Source organism: Melanerpes formicivorus, unplaced genomic scaffold, assembly GCF_026170545.1.
Source record: "Melanerpes formicivorus ecotype bairdi unplaced genomic scaffold, bMelFor1.0.p_v2 SCAF_8, whole genome shotgun sequence".
NCBI lineage: Eukaryota > Metazoa > Chordata > Aves > Piciformes > Picidae > Melanerpes > Melanerpes formicivorus.
Window position 1 is genome coordinate 24307322 of NW_027142360.1, and position 22226 is coordinate 24329547.

General features: G+C 39.5%; 1 protein-coding gene across 12 annotated transcripts in view; it reads left to right on the forward strand.

Annotated features, from left to right (window-relative positions):
• Window positions 1–22226, forward strand: part of ANKS1B (ankyrin repeat and sterile alpha motif domain containing 1B) — a 420346-nt gene that overhangs the window by 188672 nt on the left and 209448 nt on the right. For 10 of the 12 annotated variants that reach the window (XM_068142750.1, XM_068142747.1, XM_068142754.1 and 7 more), the window contains exons 14-15: window positions 967–1039; window positions 16214–16320. In XM_068142750.1, the coding sequence (XP_067998851.1) occupies window positions 967–1039; window positions 16214–16320 (180 nt within the window). Of the gene's footprint in view, window positions 1–966; window positions 1040–15504; window positions 15536–15853; window positions 16321–22226 lie in introns of those variants that run through there. The other 2 variants (XM_068142752.1, XM_068142756.1) reach the window with 2 other exon arrangements.

Sequence of the window (22226 nt, forward strand, 5' to 3'; positions counted from 1 at the left end):
TTGCTGTGTGATTGGTTTGTTTTCCAGCTCATTTAAATGTCTGCTCTAAGAGGACATCTGAAGGTAGTTTTTGTTGTAAAGAAGATACTTTCTCAGTGGAAAGGTACTTACGATCAAGTCTTGATCTTAACTTGGATGTGTTGCTGTGAAATTCTGATCCAAGTCCAATCCAAGTTTGCCTTTCCACAGGGACATCAAGATTTGATTGCTCTTAAGAACAACCAAAATGCAGTTTGTATTTAAAAACAAATCATTCATTTGAAATCTTTGGATTCTGGCATAATTTCCACACTTTCTTCTGTCACTAATACACAGTTTTAAAACAGGAGACAGTGTTCTTAACAGTTCTAACGTTTGGCTCAGTAAAACACGGTTCTTTGTGTCTGCCTTCCAAGACAGCACTTGCCCTTTGATGCAGTTTTCATCCTGTCCTGTTCTTACAGAAAATAAAACAGATAACATAGTCTTGGCATCACATTGGACAGCTCAGTGTGGTTTAGAAATGTGCAAATGAGTTTGGGATCTGTTTCACAAACAATATCATCCTGCGGTATGTGGGGACACTGACATGTTTCACACCTTTTCAGTAGCTTTGGGGAAGATGGGAACAAAAAAAGGAAGCTTGGAAATTCTCTGCAAATCTTTATTGAACAGTTGCTTTAGTGCTTTATTACACACAACAGTATTCTTATGCATTAATATTACTGCTTAAATAGACCATTAGTGGTGATACCTCGGCCAGAGTCATGACCAGAGCCATCAGTACTATAGAAAATAAATACTAGTTTCAAACTCCAGCCTTTGGGTGGAGAAATTAATTGGCTACCCTTTGATTTTTGCATTTTACAATCTTGATTGGTGTTGTCCTAATGAGACTAATAGAGCCTTAATCTTATACAGGAAAAAGTGAAATAAAATAACAAAGACGGGGCCCATCAATTGTTTTCATTGTTCTCTCTTTTGCAGATTGATAAAATCATGAGCTCAATAGATGCTGGAATTAATACTGGACTGGGGGAGATGAGCGATCCCACTACAAGTAAGGAAAAACAACTCTCCTTTAAGTTTTTACTTGTCTATAGGGAAGCTATGGATAAGATATTGCTAAGTAACCCACTGTGTTGAAATCTTTTGTAGGTAGTTGAATAATCATGAACAGAATCAATGTTATTTTACAGTTAGAGATGCTTTAGACCCAGTGTCCTGGAACTGTTACTTTAAATAGCAGGTTGGAATCATGAATGTTGTTCTGAAGTCTTACCAGAAAAAACATACCCCATTAATGTCTTCGAACAGAGTCCTTTCTACTAGAAGGATGTTTTCCATCATTTCCAGATGAGCTTTTGGTTGGAATGATGGAATCCTGGATATATCTAATAGCTGCTGACACTTTTTAAAGCATTACATTGTCTAATGCTGCTCCAAGCAAACATTTGGAACAGGGCTGAAAATGTTGCTGACAGCCAGTGGCTGGATTTAGCAATGATGGGAGCGTTTGCAAACCTTCCCTACCATGGTGAATTCTGAGAACTCAATCTCGTGATTAGCCTGTTGGTGTGTCAGCATAAACCTCTGCAACTGTCCTGATAGCAGTTTTGAAAGTATTTTATTATGTCTTCTTCCTAATGTAAGGAAGGAAAACTGAGTTGTATGTCTGAATAATTTGGTCTTGAGGCAAGGCACTCACCTTTGCTAGTACATCCCTGCTAGCAATGGCAAGCAATTACTTGGGTTTATGTATTGGGCAGGAGACTATGGACCTTATTAAAATTTTAAAAAGGAAGTATTTTAGCAAGCATCCATTTCATGCAGAGTTACAACTGCTCAGGACAAAACTCTCAGTCATTGGTTTAATAGAGCTGGCACAGCTGGGCAGTGAGAAGGGAATCTATGTTGTACACTGATCATTCCATAACTATATTTAACATTGGAAAATTCTGACATCTTGTGATGCAATCCTTGAGGGATTGTACAGGGACTTTGGCCTGTATTTTCCTGTTTGTGAAATCTGGGAAGATTTCTTTTAGATCTCCAGGGGAATCTCTTAAGGAGCAATTTGAGGAGCAGTGAAAGGGGAGAATCAAAACTGCACAAGTATACTTGTGAAGACCTCATCCACAGCATGTTTTTTGAGAACAAAAAAACCTGAGTTTTCAGTTTGGTAGCAGTACAGGTGCTGGAGGAGTAAACTTAAAACTGGGTCGGAGGAGACATTAAAAATCATGTAGTTCCAACTGCCCTGCCGTGGGCAGCAGCACCACCCACGAGGCCATGTTACTCAAGGCCTCATCTAACCTGGTCTTGAACAACCCCAGGGAGGAGGCATCCACAACCTCCTTGGGCAACTTGTTCCAGTCTCTCACCACTCTCAGTGTAAAGAATTTCTTTCTAATATCCAGTCTAAGCCATATCCCCTTTGGAAGAAGCAGAGCTGCTGTGGAGTTTCCTGTATTCACACTAAACCCTACCACTACAGTTCACATCGATTTTTCTCCACAAACAAGTCTTTGTTGCTTCTGGATGTACCTACTGCATGTATATGTTTCTGTCATGTGGTACATATTTAATGCCAGGGGCTGACAGTAGGTCGTTGAGCACAGTACTGGAAGATGTTTTGCAGTGTACTTTCTCTGCTCTTTCCTATTGGGGTGGAAGTGGGAGGTAGCTGTCAGAGACAAGTTATTTTCTTTATTTATTTTGACTTTTCTACTGATATGACCAAGGCTATTCTCAATGACTCCTACTTTGCAGGGTGGTAAATACTGCAGGAAAGTTTACTCCTGATATACTGTGAGGGACATGCTTTTGAGCACAGAGGTTGGGAAAGTAAAACAAAGATGACTTCAGCAGACTAGGAAAATCTGCAATCAGGTGGGATCACAGCCAGAAAAGCTAGAAAAGAGTAAAAGTTCATTTTGTGCCCTTTACAGCTGTAACATGTAATGGAAATTGTACAGACCTTTGACTGCCAGAAGCTACATGCTCTGTTTCCTCTCTTTCTTCCTTCTGCTCCTATGCTACTGCTCAGACCTGAAGCCTTCATCTTCCCCAGTATGGTTCTGCCTATTAAAGCTAAGATTTCACTCAGAAGAAGGCAAACTTTCTCTTAGCAAATGAAGCCTCGTTAGGCTGGACCTTTTCTGTTTGCTGCCATATGGTTGCAGTTTTGGCAAAGTGGTCTTCCTCTAAAGCTGTTAATATCCTCCTCCCTCCTCTAAGGGCAGAAAACAGATACAATATAAGTACTTAATTAAAACAGAATTTTAATTAGGTGCGTGTAGGCATGTTGGCATAAGGCAATTTTCACAGTTGTAAGTTATATGCTTGAAAGTATATACTGTAATTGTAATTTAGTTTGTTTTGCAGCAGTGACTTTCCCTTTTAAGTCTCCATGTGGTCGAACTAAGCACTTTGATAAAGTGGAATTAATTCATAGATTTTAAAACAATGAGCCATGCACCTTCTCACAAAGTGGGAGACCTCTGAAATTTACAGATTCAAACCCATAACCCATAATTTTGCAATACCTAACCACAACAACTAGACTGTAAAATAAGGATAACATCACTCCCAACTCCCACCTTCCCATTGAAGCTGGGATGCTACCAAAACGGATGGAGCCTCACAAGGAGGATAAAAAAGAAAAGGCAGAAGGAACCTAACTCCGTAGCTGATAGGACACAGTAAGGAGAGACAGCTCCAGCAGCTGGTCTCTGCTCCCAATGCTCTTTCATGCCTCCTCAGCAAGAAGTGAATATGCATTTTCATACTAAGTCTATCAACTCTTTGCCATCAAATGCAGGACTGCACTGTAGGGGAAAGAGCCACACATTTGGGTTTGATTTTGCACTTCCCTATTAAGAACTGTAAATTAAACGTGGAATTTTAAGTCGCAGTGGCAGAACTGCTGAGGGGAAATCATAGGCTGGAAGGAACCTCAAGGATCATCTGGTCCAACCCTTCTTGGGAAAAAGAATCACAAAAAATTTACAGTGTTGTACAATTGTCACAATTCTTTGTGATCCCAAAGAACTTAAAAGATCCTCTAATGACTTCAGGGGAAAAGGCAATGGAGAAGTCACACTTACCAACTCCACAAAGGCAAGTCCACCAGTGCAACAAAACCCATGTTCTCTGCAGCTGACTGGGAAATAAACTGGTCACAAACATAAATTGCTTGTTCTTCCTGAGATCCATTATCTCTAATATACATCTGCACTCATGCTGCACTCATGCAGTATGAAGTGTTATGGAAGGTGAAACTGTTTCTTGTTTCAGGCAAACCAGTTTACAGGCACTCATGTTCTCATACGAATGTCACTCACTCTTATGCTCAGTTCCCAGAAGCACCAAGGTGTGCATGTGTGTCCAAGTTGCCTGTCTATGGCCACTTCCATGTGACCTGCTAAGGCTGAGTGTTGCATTCCCATTGCATCTGTTGAGTTCCTTTAGATTAGCAATAGTAGACTGTTTTTTGGATGGAGATTGAGAAGTCAAGAGTTGCTATGGTATGGTCCTTTTGATCCAAAATTCTGTTTACTTCATTGGTGCTCGTTGGTTTTGCTTCTGTATCTCAAGTGCTTTAGGGCTGCAGTCTGTCTTCCTTTTGGTACATCAGGAAGATGAATAGCACATGCAATGTGCTGTAATGTTGCTGTCCTTTTATGTCGTGTAGGATCCTCTGCTGATAAATCATCTGTGCTGTTCTTCTATCAGAGCACACTTCTTGTCTTGAGAGAAATGCATTCCTTAGTGTTCTACCACTGTCAGCTGTGTCCTTGGCCATCCATACAGACCTTTAACCCTTTGTAGCACTGTTTCTTCTAGTGTTTTCACACCTGCATCTCTATTCATGTATTATTCACACCAGTCTTCATATTTCTTTTACAAATCTCTCCAATTTGAGTTATTTGACTGGTAGCTGAAGTGCACATAATCAACTGGATTATGAAGCAGTGGAGAAGAGAAGCCATATTGCTGTGAAATATGTAGGGTCATTATTTGGGGTGTTTATGTACTGAGAACAGGATAGTCATAAAGCATTGCATACCACCCAGAATCATATGAACTCCACAGAAGAAATCACAAATGATTGGATTAATGTTTTGTTGACTTCTGTATGGGGGAAAAAAAAAACAAAAGATAAACAAGAGATAACGATGCATCTGTTTTAATGATACACTGGTTCCCCAAACAAACCTTACAGAAGCCTGGGCAAGCTGCAGGATAACTTTAGAGCTTTTAGCTATGTTTTATAATAAACACCATGGGAGTTGGATGGAGGAAGCTGCAAGCACTTCTTTTATTTTCTGGTATTTGTGTATGCCTACTATATTGGCAATTTTACCCTGTAGTGCCATAAATGTAATATTCAGCTATATGCTCTTCATACTTCAATTAATCAGAGTTGATTTTGAAACAGCCTGCTACAAATGAAGACATAGGCTAAACTGAAAATACAATCAAAATGCTACTCAGTGAGACTTTTTACCAATCTAGGCTAAAACTGATGCTTTCTGTTTACATTTTCACTGTCTCGATAAGTGACTATCAAGGCACACCTTTTATCTCAGTCCATGCTTTTTGTGTTCAGTGTTAGGCTTCTTCTTGCAAAACTGTTTGCAAAGCAATTCAGTCATTACAGTCACAGACCTGAATAAAGTATATGCCTTCTGGAAGGAATGGAGAAGAGTGACAGCAAACAGAGAATCTTAGGAAAATGGAACTATCATATCATAAACATTGATATTCATCAGTGATTAAATAATGGCCTAACTCCTCTCAACTTTGTAGTCTACTTATGACCATCAGAGAATCATAGAATGGTTTGGGTTAGAAGGGACCTTAAAGATCATCTAGTTCCAGCTCCCACTACCATGGGCAGGAACGCCTTCCGCTAGACCAGGTTGCTTAAGGCTTTAGCCTTGAACACCTCCAAGGAGGGTTACTCTTCCTGTTTAATTCTCTCCTGTCAGACCTATCCATGAAGTCACATACTATACCTTTTTGCACTATGGGGTTGAATATTGGTGAGCTATCTAGATAAGAGACAAAAGGATCAACAAAGATAGACTGCAGACTTCAGGACCTGAAAAAAACAGATTAAAACATATTTCAAAGTTATTTCCCATGGGACTGAGGTCTTGCCTGTTTCTCCACTGAACCATGACATTCCAGGGTGAGTACTAATACTCTGTGTGATCTCCATAAGGCCAGTTTGGCTGGATTTCACAAAGTTAATGGCAGAGTGTTTGTTGGTGTACCTGAAAAGTGACAAGCTAATGGTGCCCTCATTCTATAATGCTCCCACAATCATCCTACTCTAATTGCAGTGCTGAAGAGGTACTTTTTCAGGCCACAAGAAAAGAAGGATCAGATACTTGGGAGTTTCAAAAGCAGCTTTCTTAGATTCTGCTTTTTCCTTGCAGTTTAATCTGAACCTTGTAACTATGTAACCATTTACGGTGATGTATATTAATCTCTAATTCAATTGATGACACTAAATTGAACAGCATTTATTCCTTGAAGCAGAATCAAATTCAATACCAGGTTAAAAATGTATGTGGAACAGGAATTAGCAGCTCAGTGGAGTTAAAAAAAATGAGACTTTCACAGTCTGTGGTGAGGAAATACATTAAAGAGAACAGAATATTCCTAGCTTCTCAAACAGACTCTATGAAAGCCATCAAGTGATTACTGAGAGCAAATCTCTGACACTTTGTTCACTACCTTGGTGGTCTTCTGTAGGAGATGATAGGAGTATTACTGTTACAAATTTGTTAGGGTTAGAGGAGATGTGGCCAGTGACAAAGTTTATCTTTCATAGATTCAATGGAGATTTAAGTCTACTAAAATTGGATTAGTAACAGTTTCTTGAAAGTTCAGTTGATTCGCTGCTGTTTCCTTCTTAATCTGCTAGTCTTTGTATTTTAATAGGTATCAATCCTTGGAAGCTCGCGTTTCTAGTAATCACAAGAACATCACATGCTAGAGAAAACTCTTTGGCTTATTATAGAATTTATAGCACACAGGATTGTTTCTAGTTTTAGCTCCACCTACAGAAAATGAAGTAATTTAGAATATTAAACTAACTAAAGTGTATTCATTTACTTTCTGACCCAGACCGTTAACCTGAGTTTGTGTTTCATAGTATCAGTCAGGGTTGGAAGGGACCACAAGGACCACCCAGTTCCAACAGCATGAGAATCAGTATTTTCTTGTTTCATTGCCCTATATTCAGGAACATTCTGTATTTGAATGCCTTCAAATCCTACAACAATTATTTGTTGTTTACTACTTACCACCCCTACTTCATAACCTGTGATACAAGGAACTTGCCCAAACTCTTCCTCTACTTTTATCCACTGCAGCCTTTAGCTCCTTATTTGTTGTGACAAATCTGAGAGGGCTGATGTTTAATTATTGATTGCTAATATGAATTTTCCTTAAATAACAATAATAACATTTAGTGTAGTGTTGTGGCTTCTTCTTGTGTCTATTTCTGAAGTACATGCATTATTCATGACCTCATGCGTGAGTTTAGATTTTTCTTTTCTTATGAACTCTGTAATTTGACTATGTTTTTCTATTTGTGGGACATGATGGGCCATCTCAGTTACATATTGCTGCTTCTCTTTTCTAGTAGGCTATTTGAAATGTTTATAGAGCATCATTCCACAGAAGAAATTATCTTGGTGGTACACAAATTCCCCCATTTGTATATGAATGTGGTATTCATATAGAAACCAGCCATTCTTCTCAAATTTATGCAAGCAAAAATCCACATTCATGAAAGTTTTCAAACAGTGAAGAGCAAGGAATGTAGCTAAGCAGCTCTAGACCAGAATTTAAGAGTGTAACTGTAGGTGTATTAAACCAGCTCTGCTTTTGATCTTGTTTGTCAAAGAGGAAATAATTGTCACATTAACATATGACAAAATCTTTGTGAAACCAGTCTGCTGATGAGTACTTTTTCATCTAACCTGCACCTGTAGGCCACTTGAGCACTTGCTGAGATCCATTAGCCTTGACAAAGTAGCGATGGAAGGACTGATGCCTGGAGTACAGCTCATTAAAATTGTTTAGGAAGTTGCATTTCTCTCATTCTGACTTTTAAAACAAAAAGCCAGGCAGGACTAAGTACAGTGCCATGAGAGGCGTTGGCATTGCCTGTAGGCATCAAGACAGATTCCTGAAGCAGGATCCTAGGCTCTGTCTGTGGGCAGGACAGGCCAGTTCAGAGTTCCTACTCTAGAGGTGGGAGAGTGAGAGTCAAACAATCGGCATGAGGGAGCTCAGACAGGATGAATGGGGTTTATATAACCTCATCCATATGCAAACAGTCCGGTGAGTTGCCAGAGCTGTGCCAGCATGCCACCCACTCAAGCAACATCTTTATTATTCATTGAAAGATGCCGCAGTTTTCCTTTGGTGTTGCAGAGCCTCTGTTAGCAGAGGATAAATATTGCAGAAGGTGGTTATGGAGTTTTTATGTAATAAAGCGGTTCCTGTTGAGGACCTGGTGTTTTCCTCAGGGAGCAGAGGTGGCTGATTGTTCCCTAATGGCAGTGAGCTGTTCCCATACTCATGGGGAACAGTTCTATGGAGTCTGAACGCAGTGGACAGAGACAGGTGCTGATAACCTGCTCCACCAACTGTCCCAGACAAGCCCCTGGGAGATGGCTCAGGTGCTCTGTCCATTGAGAGGGCCTAACCAGCAGCAAAAGGAGATAGAGTCAAAGATAGGAATGAAGACAAGGCTGTAACCTCTAGTCTGTGCAGGTGGCAGGCCTAAAGAGAGGGCTGGAAAAAAAGCCACTATGTATGTCTGAGAGGTCCATCCAAACAAACTATCTACAGTGTAGGTCCAATATTCATCCTAGTAGTCAGGACCTGCTGCAGGGCTGGAGACTGGCACTGTTGCAGCATTCCTGCCCTGCTGGGTCAGGAATGGATGTCTCCAGACTGAGCTGAAATGGGTTCATGGACCATGGGCAAGGTGAGGGAGACATGGGATGATGCTGGGCATGGAAAGCGAGGTCCATTGTTGCCCTTGGAGTTCTGACAACCTTGTTTATAATTAATATCATAATTTTATCTTATTAAAATAACAAAATGTAAATTGTGTCTGATTTATATATAATTGTTTTCCAAGACTTTGAATGATCAAGGAAGGAAATAAATGAGGGGTAGTTCAGTGTTGTTGTTCAGTGAAGAGCTTCAAGTTAGCCTTGCTCCCATTTAAACATACTTTAATCAGGAGAGATTGAAAGTATCATGCTTACAATTAGCTGCTGGTTAACATTGAAGAAATAATGCAGGCAGCAGATGTTGTCCTCTATCTAATCTGTAAAACTGTTGAAGTTAGAATTACCTCAAATATCTATATCCAACCAATTCTCAACTCTAGACAAGTCTCAGGGGGTAATTAAGTTGCAGATAAGTAATTTCATTTTAAAGTGAGTATTTCTTTTTGCCTGTTTTGAAAGGGCTTGAAAGGGGAAGTGGGAGGGGGGAAATAAAGTGGAAAAGGCAGATGTGAAACAGAACAACAGATTGTTGTAGCTGCATATGAGGGATGACAGAAAAGTAAATTATGATCATTTTCAAGGAGAATAAGTAGAAGTGGGACAAATAGGGACTGTAGAAAAGGAATTATAAAATGAAGCTAGAAAGAACAGGAAGGAGGAAAGAGAATTCACCTTTTCAGCTGTTCAAAGGAGATCGCTCTGAAATCTGGTGCATTGAGGCAAGAGACTCCCTAGTCCATCAAGCAAAAGAAAACAGAAGACTTACATGCCACACTGTCTCAGTTTGAATCTGACTTTTAAAATAGCCTCATGAAAAAACCTTTAAGCTTCAATCATGTGTACTTTTAAGATACATAATTGCTGTAGTGCCCGTACAGGCAGCTTGTCTGCACAGCTCTCCACAGAACCTTGCAGCAGTTAGTGAATCTATGAAATTACAGTTACCACTTATTTAACTTCTTGAGATATTTCTGTGCAGTGAGTGTTCTCTCAAACCATTTTTGAAGAGTTTCTTCAAATATCTCTCATTACCCAGTTCTGCTCATTTGCCAGTCCAGTGTTGCTTAGCACAGAGCTCTATAAAGATTTGCTCAAATTTGAAATTGCACAGATTTGGGTTTATGGTGCCAGGAATTAGAGCATAAAACGTTGAGCTTACATAGTGTTTTTAGCAAAACTGTGTAGTACACCTCTTAATAGCTTAATAGATGTGCACTTAGGGTACCAGTTTTGAACAGCTGACTAAAAACCTTACTGAACCAAATAAAGTGTTTTGATTGGGGATGGTGTCATGTAAATTTTCAAGTTGTTTTTCTCTGTTACAAGACAAAAACAGTGAAAGTGATTACTCATAGGTGGTGAGAGTAGTGTTACTATTAGTCTGTAAAAGTTCCTGAGGCAAGTACAGAGATTGCTCATAGGAACTAACTCCTAGTTTTACAAAAAAATGTTATTAACTCTCATGGAAGCCAGAATAGCCCATGGAAGTGAATATGATTCCTGAAATGAAAAGACAGGCAACTGAAAGCTCTTTGTCCTTCCAAATTGATTTGTACTAGATAGAGTAACTTCACAGTATAGTGGGGATCCACTGAGGTTTGGATTTGTATCACTTGCTCAATGCTTTCCCCAGCAGTAGGAGCTTCTTCAGTGCTCTAGAATAGAATAGAATAGAATACACCAGACCAGGTTGGTAAAAAGCAGATGAATTTTAATTACATTCTAGCTGTATCTTTCTTAACTGTATTACAACATTATAGTAACCTATTTACTCTTGTGGTGGCAGCCAAAATGCAGAGAGACATTCATTGCCTTTTCTGCCACTTCTTATCAGAGTTACAGAGGGAGGGTAGAAGATGAATTCAACTCTGCCTGCAATCCTCTTTCTCCCAGCATATTTCATCAACCACCAAAATCCATGAATGGCTGAAAACTGGGAACATTGTAGCAAAGGACAGTGCCTTGCCTGTCTTGTGCTCTTCTGTAGCATCTAGTAGTAGCCACTATCAATGAAGGTGGTGACTGGAGGAAGCTGTGGTGTGATCTAACACAGCTGATCCCATCTTCTCACAGTGAAACATCTATCTAAACTAGTTCTGGACCTTGTGTTTCTGTTCTGTAGGCCAAGGATATGAATATGTCTGAAGTTGTGGCTATTATAATGCTATGTAATGAAGTTAGATTTTTTTCTGTTGTCTTTAGAAAGAAATAATTCTTCAGATTAATTCAGTTAGAACACAAAATCAGAAAGACAAATTGTACCTCAAACAATCTTGCTGCACGGTGACATATGCTGCCCTAGACCATATATATATATATATATATTGCTGAGCATCATAGTAATGACAATCTTGAATAGAACAAGGTGCCCTGAGTCCTAGTCCAGTGGCTGTGTCTAGAAAATAGATCTTTTAATTTTCCAGCAAAATCTGTCCCTCATTCACTGAACAGGATGGGTTCTGAAGGAGACTAAATCAAAGTTGCCAAAGCAATCAACTGAACATGAAAAATATCCTAACTTTGAAGTGTCTGTAATAAATATATTTTTCATGATGGAATACTTCAACTGTGCTGTTCCTGGGTAACAAATCCATCAAGAGTCAGAAACACAAACTCATAGAAAGGCCAGCGGGGTTCACAAAGTACAGTTCACTACTGACAAATTATCTGTCAAGTAAAAGGAAATTGTCTGTACTGACTTTGTAGGTATAGTTATTATAGATACAGTTATACTTACATAGTGGTAATGTAGAGTTACAACAAATATTGGTCTACAAGTCAGTAAAGATCTGTGAGGATAATTTTGCTAGTCAGTGAGGGTTGTTGCATTAGCTTGCATTAGCTGCGGTCAGGGAATTCTTTCAGTGCCTTCTGAGCCACCCGTAAGCAGTGGAATGTTACCTTTAGATTATAGATACTGGCTAGTGTTATTTAAATTCAAGCTGTTCCTATTGATTTTGTTTCTGTACATGCCATGAGAAACATCTCTAAAGGTATTTTCAGGAGAACTTTCAGCATCGCCAAACACGATCAGCAGAAGTGACATCCTCAGCATCATCCAAAGAGCAAGGCTGCTGACAGAAGTTACAGATTTGATGTGAGGCATTCAGGTTCTTCAGAGTTTTATGAAAAAGGTCATCTAAAATCTAAGCAGTTTGAGTAACCTAATATATCTGAAATGCATAAGATAAAGCAGAACCTTGAATGCTTCTTGGGACCTGCAAAACGTCGACCATAATGAGCTTTCTTTAACTATATTGGTCTGCTGGATGCTAGGCATAGTTTTTCTCATGGTTTTTTTCTCCTGTTCTTAGCTATTCTTGTCTCCTCTCCAGGAATACATGTCTTTAGATTGGTTTGTTCACTAGAACACCCTGTCATGCTAACTACTGTAGCACAAGTTCTGTTGTAATGTAGAGAGATCATTTTTTCATCCAGCTGACATCATAAACAGAAAGAGGAAAATTACATCCCAAAGAGGAAAATGATATCCCATTTAGTGCTGGACAAGCCTGAAAGCTTTTACATGACACACACACACACACAAAAAGTTTACAGTATTCACTCTAATATCTCTTTTATATCTTCCTCTCCAGCTCTGCTAAAGTGGCTGCCAACTAACTTCAAATATTAATCCTTTCAGATTGTGGTATAGTCTCTGCCCAGAAATTTCTCAGTCAGTAGCTACTAAAATTCTCCGGGTTTTGATTCCTTAACACCGGAAGTGTTTAGCAATAGTGAGAGGTATTGACTTACCTAAGAAAATGGTTAATAATCTGTTCATGATGGCAGAGGAAGTGCTGCTTCTACAAATAATCACTGCATTTCTTTCTTATCCTCACTTGAAAAATAAAGAAAAATCAACATTGTTAGTGGAGACAATAAAATAGAGGAGACCTGAAATTGTTTTGCAGTTTGAGCAGATCTGCCTTGCAACACGTGTGAAATCATGTGCTTGCTGATATCACAGATTCAGTCCGTTCCAAACCCCACAGTAAAGATATTCTGAGTCTCATTGGGAACGAGACATCTTGTAGAAATTATCGTATAGCATAGCAGATGGCATCTCTCTTGCAGCCATCACTTCAATGTGCTGCTTCTATTGCCTTGGAGAAGAAAGATCCAAGTGCTGCTGTCCTGCAAGAGATTTATGTGTCAGCTTTCCCATGCAGGAATAGGTACATCTTTTGTGATTGTAGTGTCACAGAAAGATTATCATGAGATTTGTGTTCTTTGAAATCATAGGAAAGCACAGTAGTGTGTAAATGTATTGCAGGAGAGACCATCTCATACAGCCTGTATGATGCTTTGCAATATCAAGACCAGCTTTAGGCATAGCAAAGTAGCCGCTTTCTGCATTGGCACACTAGTGGGGCTGGCATTGATTCATAGACTAAGCAAAAGGGAGAGAAAGCTTTCTAGTCCCAAAGCAATAGCACCTGCTGCAGGTTCCACTTGCATGGGCTCAGCAGAAACTGTCAAAGCAGCCCTTGAGAGAAATCTTTTGGATTGGCAGAGAACAAGAATATCAAAAGAGCTGCAAGTTCCTATAATGAAAGACTTAACCCTAATCCACACATTCCTGACTCTGCTCTGTGCTTCCTTTGTCTTTACCTCACTAATACCTTTGGTGGAAGAAGGGAGGATCACAGGATACTTTATCAATGGGGTAATAGTCATGGATGTGGAAGAGATAGCAAGCTGACAGGGTTTCTCCATGTTTTCTGTCCCCTTGCTGAGCAACCCTCTGTTGCATTGATGGATTCAGACACGTAGTTATGCTGGCAGAGTCCAGAGTTGGAGGAGAGTGTGCAGTGGGAGCAGCAGGGCTATAATCATCCTGTGCTGGGGCCATGGAGATAGTTAGACACAGTACCAACAGCCACATGAGGAAATGTGTCTGAGGAGCCACACAGAAACTGAATTTTGCCTACACTGTTGCTAGGCATTGAGCCAAGCAGTTCTCATCACTGGCAGCATATCTTCCATGTGGTTCCCAATTGCATAAAAGATCTTCTGTGGCTCAACTACAATTATTCGTTAAAATTATGAAGGACTTCAGCTTGTCTGATGTGTTCCACAAATCCAAGCAGCAACATCAAAGTGAAAGGTCGTGCAGTTTTGGTCCAAGGATCAGTCACATTGGAGTTGAAACTCTTACAATATTGTTAATTTTAAATATCCAGCTAAGTTTAGAGTCTGTCCTGCAGCTGCTCAGGGAGCCTCTGCTTGTCGCTTCCAAAGACTTTGTGTTATAATGTGTTGGTCAGGCTGCAGGTTTGGATTTCTATGAAACATTTTTCTGCCATGGTATCATCAATTCCAAGTAATGCCCTGGACAGATAACTAACTAACCAACTCTACAATTTCCTTATTCCTGGAATTAAGTTCCTCTGTAGAGATGGTCATTGCTTGAGGTTCACGGGGGGGTGGTAGAAGGATGATCTCAGGTAGTGATAGGACTAGGGGGAATGGAATGAAGCTAGAGGTGGGGAGATTCAGGCTAGATGTGAGGAGGAGGTTCTTCACCATGAGAGTGGTGAGACCCTGGAATGGGTTGTCCAGGGAGGTGGTCGAGGCCCTGTCCCTGGGGGTGTTTAAGAGCAGGCTGGATGAGGCTCTGGACAGCCTGATCTAGTGTAGGGTGTCCCTGCCCATGGCAGGTGGGTTGGAACTAGATGATCCGTGTGGTCCCTTCCAACCCTGAATGAAACTATGAAACTATGAATATGTAAAATAAATGACATTTGACTGGACAGGATGCTTCTTAGAATTGTACATTGAATATACCCAGCTTCTGCTCTTTAGCTAAGTCCTGCTATGAAAAGCAAAAGTTTAGTGAACATTCCTCTCAGAACAAAGTTGTCAATCTTTCTGTCTTGAGAGGAACTGTCTCAAAAATGGAAGCTTGATGGAAATACGTGGTGAAATATTTGACTTCCTGGTGCAGGAAATGAACTTTGCTTTCAATTTAGCTTCATCACATCCTATTAATGTTTTTTTTTCCAGCTATAGCTGATCAAATATATATGGTCAAGATCCTGTAGAGCTATTGTGTCTGCCTGCTGTCAGTCACATTTTTGCAAGGACAAAAAAAAAAAACATTATTTATAAACCTAAAATTTTATTGGGTTAAAAATATTCTCTTAGTTACTCATTTGAAACGGTGACCTTTTCAAGTTGAATTATTGTACGTTGGCATGAAGGTTTTCTTGTGTCTTATAATGTTTTACGGTTGAAGAATCCATGCAGATAATCTAATTACTTTGACTGAAATTGTTGTGCCGTTTATGTCTTTTGCTGTGCTACAGGAGGGAAACTGTGAAATGCATTCATTATTGATTCATTAAAGGGCTCTGCTATTACCTAAGCAGAAATACAGACCACTACCTCTTTTGTGTTAAAAAGGGAAAGGGGAAGACATAGTAAACCCTGCCATAGGCTATTTCTTAGTGCCTTGTGAAACGTAAAAAATCTACAACAAGCAGATATGCAAAGCGTAACTGGTATGAAGATTCTATTCAGATTTAAGTGCTCTGGGTTGCTTTTGAATCTTGCTATTTTCTGCATTTGTTTTGACTGCTCTCATCATTCAAGATTGACGCTTGGATGGGTGTGTAGGAGGAAGCAGCAGCAGCAGGCTTACAGCTTGCAGACAAAAAAAAAACTCTGCCTTATCTGATGGCTATTATTGAAAATGCGAGGTGTAGCCTAGGCTGGGTAATGAAGGGGAGCGAGCGAGGGGGAGCAAGAAGCATGGAGCTGCATACTGATGAGTGTAGGAGTACTTGATAAAAAAGAATTCTTGCTGCTGGCAGTGCATTGCTCATTGTGGAGTATTCCAACAATCACATATAACGGAGAACAGCTTAGCTGACAGCTTGAGATGCTTGCTTTTTTTTTTTCCTCCTCCTGTGTGACGTACTGGTCTGTAGTAAAGATTAATAACTAAGAAATGTAGAGCTAGGATCAGATCTTACGCTATATACTGCCCTGTAAACTATGTTTTACTTCTGACTTCTCTGCTTGCTGAAAACATTAATCTGTCAAGCTGGCGGGCTCCTTTGATACCAACTTTCCCAGGAACACAATGTGGCAATGCCACCTCTCAGCCCAGGACTACCGCTATTATCCCGTGGATGGTTACTCGTTGCTTAAACGCCTCCCTCTTCACCCTCCTACAGGACCCCGATGCCCTGTCCAGACAGTGGGACAATGGTTGGAAAATATTGGGCTACCTCAGTATGAAAACCACTTGCTGGCAAATGGATTTGACAATGTGCAATTTATGGTAAGAAATCTTCTGTGCATAGCTGTGTATATACACTGTAGCTGCCTTTTTCTGTCTGTCTATTATGTGCTCATAAAAACCTTAGAGCTGTTCTGCATTGCACAAAAGAAGGTCTGCTTAGTGTTTCACTTCTCTGTGTCTAGCTAAATTAATATATGAACTGTCCTCTTATAACTTCCAAACTGTACGTGTTATGAAATATTCTAGCCAGAAATATGGTAAAAGGAAATCCGAGTATTAAGGCTCTTCCTTGCCCTCATCAGTCTTCAGGCTGAAAAAGAAAGATGCACAGTACTTTTAATCCGTTGCAGGATTTTCACAGTGTGGAAAAGCTGCAAACACCCCTATCTGCAATCCATCACATTATTACTTTGGTTGGAACATTGAGATCATTGTATTAATGAAATAACATGCAATGCCATTCTTGCATTGAGAGGTACTTTAATAGCAGCAAATTATCTAAGGAAGTGTGCTCTCTATGCAGGATCTCTCAGTTCAGTGTTACTGCATCTTAGATAATCAAGCTATGGGATTCACTTGTTGAAACTCATGCCCTGCGTGGAAAAGTAATGCATCCCATTTGGTAGTTCCATTTTCATGTTTTAACTCTAGGCATTTATCAGGGACATGTGAATTAAACAAGAAATGGTGTGCTTGAGGCTTTACAGTGTTACCATGTGGTGTAAAGTAACAGAGAACTGTCATGCACAAACTTTCCATTCAAATGAATATTGACAGTAAAGAGAGCAGCTTCCAAGTAAGGTTGTTGTATAATCACTTTTCTACCTGCTTCAGCATTCTCATTACTTGAACCTCTTGCAAAAATCCTGACTGTGTTTCTTAGGAAGGATCAGAGCTTAAAATATAAGTAATCACCCCCTTTTCAACATATTTTTAGTAACCACATATGTCTTGGAACAGTTCTAACTTTTCATAACTTCTACCTGGCATGTTAAAACCAGAAGGGAGACAGCATGAATATTATGACCATCAAATTCTCATGAGTTGTGTCTTTGCTATTAAATCTATTTTGCCAACATCATTATATGCCCCTGGGTTGCTGATCAGGAAAATAAGGCACAGATCTCTGCCATATCCACATAATAACAGTATAGAGGTTTCTTCCAGTTTTTACATGGCTGCCATGTGATCTTTGGCTTATAGCAGTGAAAATCATTAGAATCTTTACCTTTAAATAGTCTTGAAAACAAAGCTGCCAGGGTGTGCTGTCAGCTCTGCAATGTAAAATAAATCAAGTCCAAAGTGTGTTTTGAGATACAGTTCCCCAAAAGGTAGCTACATATTCTTACATCTGTTGTAGCATTAGTTACATAAGTAGGTGATCATTTAGTCTTAAAGCTATTACAGAAGGAAATTGTTCACAGGAGGCTGTAGGTGGCATAACAAATGCAGGGGGTACACCTACCACAGGTAAATGATGAGTACCAGTGGAGCCAAAGAAACTGCCCTGAGGGCTTTCCATTTGGCTCCAGGCTGTGAAGGGCTCAAACCACATTCTGGGGAGATTGATAAGAATTTTCTATGTCTCTTATTAATATACTTATGTAAACATACAAATGATATGCAAGATTATATTATTCAGTGCACAAATACTGTGCCAGCCAACAGAAGTTCTGCCTGCATACTTGTGTGCCAGCTCATGTTGTGCTGTCATTTCAATTTCAGCCTTTTCTGCAGTGCTTTTAAATATATTTCACAGGTAAAAATACATATTTAATATTAGTTGAGGTATCATGTGTGTGAATGGAACATCTTAGGCTCTTCAATCCAGTGATTAAGAAAAAAATCTGGGAAATGGCATAATGATTAAAAAAAATGCCTAATTTCAGTCATTTAGTAATTCCTCATTTATTGATTTCACACTGCTCATCATGCTGTTGGATATCTCAGGGTTTTTTGTGTGTACCAGCAATTGAATAGTCCCCATAGTTTAGTGGAAACAAAAATGATCAGATTGGAAAGGAAAAAAAAACTATCAGAAAACACCAATTTCTTTTTATATTATTCTTTTGAGTCTCTCAGCATTATGTAAGGAAAGGGAAAGCATCTTCTGAAAATTTGGTTTGTTAAATATGTTCCATTCTGTCAAAAATATTAAAGAGAAAATTAAGCATGAAAAGTATATAGGAAAATGAGAGCCAGAAAAATTAACTGTGCAAAGGGAAAAATTCAGATTGCTCTAAAAAATGAAATGTGCTGTAATCTTCCTTATCATGAGAGAACTGCTTTACCTTTATGAAAGTCCTTCACATATGAAGCTGTATTTTACCATCTTATTAAATGGAATGCTTCCAATAGGTTAGCTCATTTACACTGAAGAACTCTAATACTTCAATGCAGTAAAAAATCACTTAGACATATTTGTTCCTCCTTCTGTACCATATTCCTGCTTTTGTTTTTCTGGAAGCACATTCTGACCTGCATTTATTCATTCTGTTGCCTAAGCAACAACCATCACACTCCTATTAAGTATGATTTAGTAGTACAGGTCTTACTAGACGTTCAGAACAGGAGAGGGAATATCACAATGATATAATTAATGTCCATGGAATAACATACATCTGAGAACAAATATATTTGCTATTCTCAGCAGCAAAATTCTATTAATTATATTAGCATTATAATAAAAAAGTGTTTTTTCAGGGAAAAAGCTGTTATGGTTAGTCATTCATTAGACCACAGAAATTAAATCCTTGTGTTTAGTCCCCCTTGGGCATTAGGAAAGTTATTCACTACACTGTGCTTCTAACTAGGCAGATTTGGTTCTGCTACCTGTAGTGTGTGGACTCCATAGTAAGAAGCAGCCTGTTTCCTCTTAACTTTACAGTATGAATATTTTTCCATGGTTCTGGATAAGTGTGCTTTAAAAACGTGTTGAAGCATGGCATTAAAATATAAGTTGCATTTCCGTGAACGACTTTATTTCTACTTACAGCGTATTGGTGCACATAGCAACTGCAATTCCTACCTACAATTAACATCAGGCAGGAATGACACTTGCATAATGCTTAGTAGGCCCAAGACAGGTTCAGGGCCAAGCCTTGGTTCATGGGTGCTTGTTAGAATAGAATCATAACTGAATGTTTTTATATACATACATAGGCAATACTTATTCACTTTGATAATTTGTTGTGTAATAGGCTGCAGTGTCCTTCAGATGTAAAAATGTGTGGTGACTTTGTGCAGAGCTAATCTATATTTGAGGATGCAGATGATACTGCACTTTCATAATGGGAAGGATATTTTGCAGTCAAACTATTTCTGAAGTGCAAGGAAACCATTAGATCACCGATAAATTACAGTATAAAAACTAGATATAAATACTAAAGAGACCTAAGGAATCAGTGAACAGCTTTTTGATGAGCAAGTCCCATGGATAACCCTGGGACAAGCTTTATGCAGACTTCAGGCCTCCATAACTTAATGTCCTAAAGAAAAAAATAAAGTTAAATTGCAGAGAAAGAGATGAAAATATACAAATGTGTGAGGTCAATAGATCCTTGCACGCAGCAGTCTGCAACTCTGGAGCTTCATCAAAGACTCTCTTCTGGGTTCACAGAGATGAAAGCATTCAGTCAAATCACTGCCCAGTGGGAACTAGTTTTGATTAAGGTCTGCATATGACTGTCTATTTATAGGTTGTTCTAATCATTTAAGATATTCTGAAAGTTTATCACTTACTTAATATTACAATTTGATGATGATAGTGTCACTTTAAGAGATTTATGAAACACTGTATGAGGCAAACAGGCACCAGGCCATTAAAATGATTTAACAGAAAAGTATCAGGCATTTTATTAGATATTTCTTTCTTGACATTCCAAAATGTTGTTCACTAGTAACAGCTAATAACTTGAATTGCCATCAGACACTAGACTTGCTGCTGGGAACTTATGTGCCACTACTGCTTCAAGGAATGAATGGCTTGCATTTCCTGAGGATCCAAGTATTGCCTGTGGGTTTTGGTTTTGTTTTTATTATTAGTTCATTTTTATTCTCTCTTTTTCACTGTTGGGAAACTGAGGCATAGTGGCTGCAGGGATGGAATTTAAAAGTGCTTTTACATTTGAGGTAAGGGGCACTAGCTCTTAAAATCACTGCTAACATAATGTTTAACAGCTCAATTCAGCTACTTAAACACAGGCTTCCAGTATCAACTGGCACTGCAGGGAATCCAGGAGATCCGGAGGGCTGATGGATAGTACTGAGGATCAGAGACTGCTAGACCCTTCATATCTGTCAGCTGGAGTCCAGGTGCTCTACCAGCACACAAGCACCTTAGATGGCCCTTGGAGTCCGGTTGCTTATTGCATCTGAAATGAATCTTAAATGTTTTGGGTCCTACAGAGCTTGTGACATGCCTAGGGTGTGAACATGGATGGATGTCTTAATTTCCACCTACTATCTTAGTTGCATATGCGTTTCTAGTAATTTCATGTGTTTGTATTCATCCCATAAACTTATCTGCACAAGTATTTACCTGGTTTCACAGTGTTAGGTGTGAACTACCTTCTCAGTCCCCCTTTGCTGTCTGCTTCTAGTTAAGTTTTGACTTTTCTTTCCCTCTTCCTCTTTCTCTTCCTTTGTTGCTTTCATTTTTCAGTAGGTCTGAAGGTTTATTAGTCAGCTGAAGTTTATCTGGAGTCTATTCTCTCTCAGGTATCATTCCTGGGATTTGCTGTCCTAGAATGCCCAATAATTCTTCTTTCCTTTAATCTCCCTGGAGGATTTTGAGCTCTTTATCAAGTATAAAGGACAGAAACTATTTTATTTCTTCAGAGCAAAATACACCTGAAATAAATTCTCTTTGTGCACTGGCTCCAAGTCCTGAACTTGTAGAAACCACCACAGCTTTTATCCAAAAGTTCCTGGTGCAGAGGTTGATAATTTGGGCATTAGATGAAATTTTGAAAGAGTGACTCAGTCTGCCAACACTTTTCTTAAATTAGCCATGCTGCAGATGATGGAAAAGAGGCCAATGTCTGACAAGGGTTCTAGTCTGTGGTGACTTCTGTGACTTTTCAGAAGTCAGCCCCTAATGTGCTTAGGAAAGTAGATCAACCTTCACAACATTCATGCTCTGAGCTCTCCAGACCCATCATGCAGACACTCATTAGGGCACTCATGCATCATCTGAAGGGTAAGAACATTTGCAGAGCATTGTCTGGGTGCAGTTGATACCAAAGAAAAGAAAACAACTGTTTAAGACAACCTTAAAAATGGCAGTCAGTGAACTGCATCAAGTTCACTTTTAGCAGAGTAGAAGGAATATGAGTCCCGCTGATGCTGGAATAACCTGTAGTGTAAGATTTTCTGTGTATGAGTTTCAGTCCCCTCATCTGCACCTCACTAGCCAGCCCCAGGGCTTGCTTTTAGTTTCATGGCAGAGCTACAGAACTTGACACTAAAACCGTGGAACTCCTCTTGGTGTCAGTGTGACCCTGGCTTCTTTCCTGAGCAAAGTGACTCTTTGTCACTCTGCTCTCTTCTGAATCTTCGCCTCCTTCACCTTGGCAACCTTCTGCAACCATGGCTCCTGGGTCCAGCCAGCTCTTCTCTTAGTCCAACCCATTAGCCAAACAAAGAGTGGGGTGGAGGTAAAGTTCCAATACAGACATCTGCATGTGTATCGGTCAAGAGATGTTTAGGACTCAGTTCTGTTGTCCATGTATGGGAACAGGCATCCATGTGGGCCTGGAATGTATGATACAGGATCTATGGAAAACCCACACCTGTCTGGAGCTTCAGTTGGATTTCAGGCAATTTCACAGTACCTTGGGTGACTCTGAATTCATTTCTGTGGCCATTAAATCCAATGAAGCATAGAATGCAGTTTATCTGACCCATTGGACAACCACTGAGGTACTTATTTTAGGACAAATTAA